The 7,792-nt window shown below is 34.0% G+C and overlaps 1 protein-coding gene across 2 annotated transcripts; it reads right to left on the minus strand.

Moving 5' to 3' along the window:
* Positions 1-3,276: 3,276 nt before the first annotated feature.
* Positions 3,277-7,671, minus strand: LOC110409610 (uncharacterized). 2 transcript variants are annotated; one of them, XM_021419017.1, is made up of 8 exons: positions 7,591-7,671; positions 6,663-6,995; positions 6,097-6,579; positions 5,616-5,768; positions 5,018-5,122; positions 4,592-4,639; positions 4,070-4,506; positions 3,277-3,926 (listed from the first exon to the last, which is right to left on the minus strand). In XM_021419017.1, exons 2-8 carry the CDS (start codon positions 6,985-6,987, stop codon positions 3,324-3,326), a joined length of 2,154 nt encoding a protein of 717 aa, XP_021274692.1. In that variant the 5' UTR covers positions 6,988-6,995; positions 7,591-7,671; the 3' UTR covers positions 3,277-3,323. The 2 variants fall into 2 exon arrangements, with proteins under 2 accessions (XP_021274692.1, XP_021274693.1); XM_021419018.1 differs by lacking the exon at positions 7,591-7,671 and having other exon boundaries at positions 6,097-6,584; positions 6,663-6,799.
* Positions 7,672-7,792: the final 121 nt, after the last annotated feature.

Genomic DNA, 7,792 nt, shown 5'->3' on the forward strand with positions numbered 1-7,792 from the left:
ATTCTCATCTACATTGCTCGTTGATCTCTTAGGAGCACCATAGGCAGCTTCCGAAGGCCGCATTTTGTTATGGGAAACAGCCTATTGACAATGAGAAACTGAAAAGAAGAAATATGAGTAAAACTGCTAGATGAACCAAAGTTGACTCTCAACTATTTCCATTTAAATTAAATCAAACTTAAACTATGTTAAGCATTAACTCTATTAACTATAATTTGTATTTGGTTGAACCCTCTTTCCCTTCTATGAAGGCATGCACCTGCATGCTTCATAGTTGTCAAATGATGAAAATAAATCGTTCATAATTAGAAAACTTAATAGAGTTAGATATGTAATATCCTTGAAAACGTTTTAAATATTGCTCTGTTATGACTACGTAGTAATAAACCAAAGCAAACCCAATATTTCACATGATCTTACACAAAAGAAAACCTATGCAACACATGTATATGATGACTTTATCAATCGCTTACAGGCTATATTTTCCAGGCCTTTGCACTGCAAATATGTGTTGGTTGAACTCAAATATTGGGCAACCCAGAAGGATAACTTACGACACTTATTTATATGGAGAAAATCAACGTCTCAGATGATACGAAATATGAAAAATTTAATCAAATAGTTTTCAGTTAATTTACCCCCGATGGAATGTTTCAACTGCTTCATCGATCTGCCACCATCAGAACAATACAGATCTGTCCAAAGTGCAAAAAATTCTTCTTCGAAAATTGCTCTTTTGCCCCTCCTACATGCTTGTCTGCTACTAAAAGTACAAGCAAAGAATAAGTAATAGGATGTTGAAGAGAATCTGGAGTACATGTTTAAAGAAGAAGAGAGAAAAAGAAAAAAAAAAAGATTGTTTGATGCGTATATAATTTCCTCAGAGATGATCCGAAAGATTCTGCTTAATACCTATTCCTTCTTTCTCTTTTTCTTTTTGTCTTTCCATCTTTTATTATGCTATTGCATCTCTCATTAAATTAAAGATTCTTCGAGGTAACTTGAACCAAATTACTGTTCCTTTTGAATACTTTTGTTGCTGTAAAGTATGCCAATGTTCCTGAAACTGCTAGAATTTTCCCTCTTCTAATAATACCTTTTTCTTTTCCCTTGTTGCAAGAACATAAACGTTTCACGTTAAACTATGAAAGCATTCTCAATTGAGCCATTGTCAAGCTCATGTAAAAGAAAAATTTGCTGCAAATTAGTTTTAGGTTTAAGAAAGGGCAATACCATTATGTCCAATGATTACAACTTACCTATAATATAGCTTTTCCCCTTTCACTTTTGATCCTGGACCAATGTTGTGGCATCACGAAATGAAAAATAATTAAAAGTCCAAAGTGGTGTGCCTACTGCCTTACCTCCTCTTCCTTTTTCTTCTAATTTTATTTTGCCCCCTGCTGCTGTATTTAGTCGATTGCTTTTGCAGCAAGTTGATCTTTGTGTGCTCTCCTTTATTCTGTAACTGAATCCATCTATATTTTACGATTTTAAGTTACAATTGTTCAAAAATCACAAAACGTGACAATTTTCAAATATGTATATATACATATGAAGGATCTGATGAATTAACACTATGAGAATACACTTATTTGGAACATATGTTAGTCATTAATCCATACAATATAGAGCAGCATCATCGGATCCAATGGTATTCTTTCAACGATCTCATTATATTTGGTATAGACAAATTTTGTTTAATAAGATTATATATACCATTAACCTGGATTCTCACTTCAGAATTAATGTTTGTAAAACTTTTTATTACTTGATGTAAGTTATTAATTTTTGGTCAATTTAGGATTTCAATTTTTTCATTTTGATTAATTTGAAAAATTTTGATAATAAAACAAAAAATGCAAAATGAAAAGCGTTTCATTTAACTTTTTGAATTACCCTCAAATTATACAATAACAATTAAAATGAAATAAATCCAATATATAACTTGTAAATTAGTACATCCAAGAGAAGCACTGATTAACCATTAACCATAATAATTAGTATAACATATAACCAAAGAAAATTTAACATAAAACTTTAAAAAAAAAACCCAAGTGGCATTTTAATTTAGCATCTAGTGATCGCAAGGCGTCCACTTTATCATTGAATTAAGTTCGATATAGATGGCTATATATTAAGTTCAATATTAGTGGTTGTAAATTTTTTTTAAGAAATTATATGTATCATCACTAATTACAATTATAATTAAATAACTTTTAATAAACATCAAGCAGTAAAAATCAATAATCTATATTTGATGAAACTTCAACTTGGATCTTAAAAGTTTCAAAACCTCTTCTTTACTGTATATACTGCAACAAGACAATGCCTAATAGTCTCTCTCTTCGTCATGTTACATCGGGACTATATACATATCTAAGCCAAGTCTATAATGAGCATCAAATTGTTCGCGATCATATTGAGCTTAATCTCCAATAGCTCCAAGAATTGAGAATATGCTGAGTTCGAATAAGTTTTAGCAATTAATTCCAATCATATTCACAATCTAATTTAACTTTTTGATTAATATATACACATAGATAAATGTGTGTGTGGTCAAGTTTGAACTTGAGTTTACCTTTACAATTAAATTCAATTGAACTCCTCTTTGTCCAAAAGAAAAAGGGAAAAGAAATTTAGTTTTGAGTCCTCAACGGACTTCCAGCAATTAGTCCCATTCTCAAGTAGAGAACAGGTTATATATTGATCGATAATAGCAAAAAGACGAGGGTAGGAAGTAGAAAGGACATAGCAAGTGCCATATTCCATACTGCGACCAAACTTCCAAGACTTTTCCTTCTTCTCTAGCAATGGCTTTTAAGTCAGTCCCACTCTCTTTTCGGTGTTCCTCACATGCACAACTTCTAAATTTACTAATATATAGTTACCTACGTGGACCTCACCTCCAATCATAAAGACCCTAATTACTGGATCACAAACATTAACAGAGAATGTGAAAAAAGCCTCATATTTATTTTATAGATAATTGAGTTAACCCTAATCTCAATATCATTTTTATAACTTTTATGTTAATTACAAAATTACTTCAAGATTAATTGAAACATTCAATTATGCCTTTAAAGTTTTTAACTTCTTTCAATTAATTCCAACTTAACTAACTCCTTTTCACATTCTCAATTAACATTGTTTAGTAATGTATATGACTCATTAGGATATTAATATGTAATAGATATACAATAACATATGTATACTTCAATTCTCAAAATTAGTAAAGTGATAATCTTGCTAATTCAAGCAAACAACCAAACAATCTGAATCGAACAAAATAGAATTTGCTGCCATTCCTGATTGATCATAAGTTATTTTCTGGGCTTGTCGAAGATGCGATAACAATAAGTAGAGATGAGCATTTCAATCAAAAGAGGGAACTGTAACAATGTAAAGAAAGCAATCGGAACGGTTGAAAGAACAATGACCGGGACTGAAATCCAAGCCATTCGTTTCTGAAGGGTAATGAAAATGGCAGAGCCAAAGGCTATCATCATGGTGACAATGGAGAAGAAGAGAGTAAAAAGGCCAAGTATGGACTTTGCAGGCAAGGATTGAAGGAAATCTTTCTCAGCATAATGGGACGTCAGAACCCCTAAGAACACCAGCACAGAAGTGGAGGAAGCGAAAAGAGAGAGAGAATTGGCGATGACGAAAACCAAAAATGCGTTGGACTTGAGGAAAATTGGGGAGCCTGTTCTCTCATCGTTGCCCCCTGGAACTGTGAAAGCTGATGTGAACATGACTGCAGCGATGAGAGTAGCCACAACCATGCACGACGCTGCATTGTTCTTCATCCATTTCTCCCCTTCTTTAATCAGCTCCTTGTGTTCATGAGAAAACAATGATGCCGGAGTTCTATTGTTTTCGTTGAACTCTTCCTCAAATTTTGGGGGTAGAATATTCCTCAACTCCTAATCAACATTAACAGGACAACCTTTTTATCAGTTCCAAATTCATTAACTTGAAATGCAAAGGAAACATGAAACACACGATTAATACATCGTATCTATTTCAAATATATGGGCAGCAAAAATTTTAATAGATAATGTATCACCTCAAACCATTGTAGCTCCCTTTGCATCTGCAAAGCAGCTCCAGAGATATGGTCAAGTCGAGAGGGAGGGGACAACTTTGCAGCTAGATGTAAAAAATTGTTGCGGAAAATATCATGCCGAAGTAATGTTATGCGCCGCTTTGAACCCAAATGATATGCAAGATTAAAGATCTTTTGTTGCCGTAGAACTATTGCATTGGCGAAAAGAGTTCGACCCTTTTTGTCTTTCCTCCATATGACTTCGGGATAGAGTTGTATTATTTCATCAATAAACTCAATCATTCCATGCTTTACAGCATCATAGATTGCTTTGTCCAATCCAATTTTGTCCAACTGCTTGCTACTTAGCCTTGGTATCTCCTTAAATATGTATCTGAGGAGTTCGACGGCTTGGTCATGTTTTAACTTTGCATCGTGAATTTGCTTCAGATCAGGGACTGCAATTGAAAGCAAATTTTATGGGGAGCGAAAGCAACAACAAAAGTGCAAAACTTTAATTGATGAAGAGATCATGCTGCGTACCAAACCATTTTAGGAGCTTCCAACCAAGTTTGATTAGCGAACTACGCACTGCAAGAAAAAGGTCAAATTTTAGCTCTTATAACTTGCTAAAATAAAGAAGAAACAATTTAAGCACTACACTTGTAAGTTTTTTATTTGGTTTTAGTCTTCATTTGGGTTATCTTTCTTTATATATCTCTTGTTACTTATTATGACTTTCACTTGGAAAATACCCCCTTTTTTTTCTCTTAACATATGTGAAAGGAAATGCCATGAGAGATAAGACTTTGAACCTTTATCACTCCTAAGAACTGGTTATATAATCACTAAGTGATCAAAGCTTTATCTGTTCTTGGAGAATATTTTATATTAGTACTTAACGAAACTGCTTTTCAAACGGGGAAAAAAGACCGTCAAAATCATGAGAAAGAGTATATTTCAACATACCATTATTTGGACGCGACCGTTGCCTTCTAATGCTCTCTTCATCACCACTTGATTCACCATAGGTTATTCCTTCATCTTCTAGTTCTACTTCTGATATCTTTATACCTGAAAAAATCGTTTCATTAGTTGATAACATTTTTCAACAATTATTAAAATATATATGTTAATAAGATACTTGGCATCCTTTGTTACTGGTGCGACGAGCTCGAATAATTAATAATATTTTTTAAAAGCATGAGAAAAGGATTTATTTCTGAAATTTAGTTAAAAAACTACCCTCTCATGGTAGTGTTGTGGTTTAGCACATGCAGGGCATTGTCCTTGCCATGATCTCCCATGCATATGTATAATTAATAATATGAATATTGATGGATTGCACTTTGTAGCTTTCTTGACATCATTTCATACAATTAGAACATCAAATGTACCTTGGAGATAAACTTGTACACATTGTTAATTGATAAAGAAGAAGATGAATATTTTTTTTTCTAAGTGTTAAGCTTTATTGTTAAATAAATGGAGCAAATTACGTGTTAAGAATAAAGAAAATAGGCAGGCCAAATTGAAAAGAAAAGGAATGAGAAAGGAGTAAACTTACATGAGTTGTAGATCCAACGTTTCCAAAATACGAAACTCTTTCCACTCAAGAATGCTGATGGTTTGTGGGCCAACAACTTAATAGCATAATTTTTGTTTATATCTTCAGTAACCCCAAGTTTTGGATATCTTTTAAGCAAACTTAAGGCTAAATCTACATCAAGAACCAAAAAAATAAAAATAAAGAGGATAATTAATCTCTCATTATGAGATAAAAATTGATGTGATTAAAATGAAAAGAATAAACCGACGTGAAACCAAAACCTGCGTTTGAAAATATAGCAATTGAACTTGTACCAAAAGAATTGTACTATACATGTTATCTTTTGAACACTTTGAACGCTCTAGTCATAAATCATAGTTTCCCTCACAGTTTTCTCTGTATTTTGGATTATAAGTTTGTAATATTCAATCACAATGGCAAAGTCATTAATAAAATTAAGAACATTGGGTCCAAATTCGAAAGTGTATACATTACTCACCAAAAATCCCATCAGCAATGAGTGAATTGAGAAGTGTGGCACCACTTCGATCTCCATTTTCTGGTTTTAGGATTTCCTCTGGAGTTTTGAAATAGAGAAATCGAACCATATCCCTTGCACTAAACAACGAAGCCACAACAACTGGGATCGCCCCATAGGCATTCTTCACCGTAACCAAGTTGCTATTTTTCTCCACCATGGCCCTTACCATCTCTTTGGATTCGTTAATCGTGGCAATGGAAAAAGCGGTTTCCCCCATGTTGTTTTTGAGTTCCAAGTCATCTTTTTCCATCCTCCTCACCAACTCCTTCACAATCTCCTCTTTCCCGGCTAGAACCGCGACGTGAAGGGCAGTGTCATCTTTCAAAGTAATCTTCTCTCTCACGGCGTAAGGTTTCAAATCAAGGAACATTTTGACAGCCTCCAAATCACCCTTTTCGATAGCCCTATATAGGGCATCATAGTTGAAGACGTTTGATTCCCCTGCACTAGTATTTCCTTTCAGATGAGAATCTATACACCTTACATCGACTCATGATCCAGTGTTGGATACTTAGAATATTTACCTTCATTTAGCAACAAGCCACTACCCTTTGGCAGTGGTGCTGGAAGCTTTTCCGCCAAGCGATCCCACTCGTATTTGGCTGATTCGTTTTCTCCAATTCTGGCAATGGTGCCAGCTCCGCATGAAATTTGAATTGCGTGCAATGCCTTTGCATTCTTTTTAACCCAACAATCGTACCTGCATTCATCAGTTTTTGGCGGTTCAAGTTCATCTCCGGAGACAACGCCCCAAAGCCCTTGCGATATCAAGTAGCTTTTCAAACATTCCTTCCAATTCTCATAGGTTTCTTCAGTAAGTTTATCATTAACAATACCCGTAAATGCCATATTTGCTTCTGCTTGACAAAAAGATGAAAGAAGAAATATGTCAGGTATTAATTAATTATATCAATATGTAATGTCAATAAGCCCTTGGCCTTGTCGTTTGGTTCTTCTCAGGGCTTTGCACAGGTTGATCCCTGTTGGTTGTGTAGCGATATGGGTGGCATCGGATGGGCATACCCGGCCATTCATCGGGCATGCCGACCAATACTTTCCCTCTTTTGTGCGTTCTGCTGAGGTGAGTGATTTATTCCCTCCATTATCAATGAAATTCGACACCTAATAAGTTCCAAACATTTTTAAAAGGAAAAAAAAGGCTGTTGGCCTTCAACCATTTCGTTTTTGTTTTCGATTTTTTTAAAAAATATTCTGAAGCAATTTGAAAAACAATCAGCTTCCAAGACTAATTATTAATGAGCATTTATTCAAGAGAATTAAATTTCTTGTAATTTACATTCAAACTTATTGGTATGTTGAAACCTGAAAAAATGCAATGGCAAGATTGGCATATATGCAAACCAAAAGATATTCTAAATCTCAAACTCAACAAGAGAAAACATTTAGGTAAAAATTGGTTATAATAGAAAGTAAATAAGATATGATACTTACATTGCATTGATCAAAGGTTGCTATGTTTGATTCAGAAAGTGGAATGCATGTATGATCGGTCTCATATATATATATATTCACACACACACTTGGATATTTGTGATATCATAACTTATTTAGTGAAGGAAGTATCTCTTTTTAATTGCTTTATATCCTTTGATTAATCTTTCCCTTTTTCTTTTTCTTTATTCTATTTGCCTGG

This window comes from Theobroma umbraticum, unplaced genomic scaffold, assembly GCF_002168275.2.
Source record: "Theobroma umbraticum cultivar Fairchild unplaced genomic scaffold, ASM216827v3 scaffold_44.0, whole genome shotgun sequence".
In the NCBI taxonomy this organism is placed as follows: domain Eukaryota; kingdom Viridiplantae; phylum Streptophyta; class Magnoliopsida; order Malvales; family Malvaceae; genus Theobroma; species Theobroma umbraticum.

Coding starts and splice junctions, on each gene's coding strand:
- LOC110409610 (XM_021419017.1), bottom strand. CDS start 6,987: ATGGCATTTACGGGTATTGTTAATGATAAACTTACTGAAGAAACCTAT. Junction 4,640..5,017: donor ACGGTCGCGTCCAAATAATG/GTATGTTGAAAT, acceptor TTTTTCTTGCAG/TGCGTAGTTCGCTAATCAAA. Junction 4,507..4,591: donor GAAGCTCCTAAAATGGTTTG/GTACGCAGCATG, acceptor TTTCAATTGCAG/TCCCTGATCTGAAGCAAATT.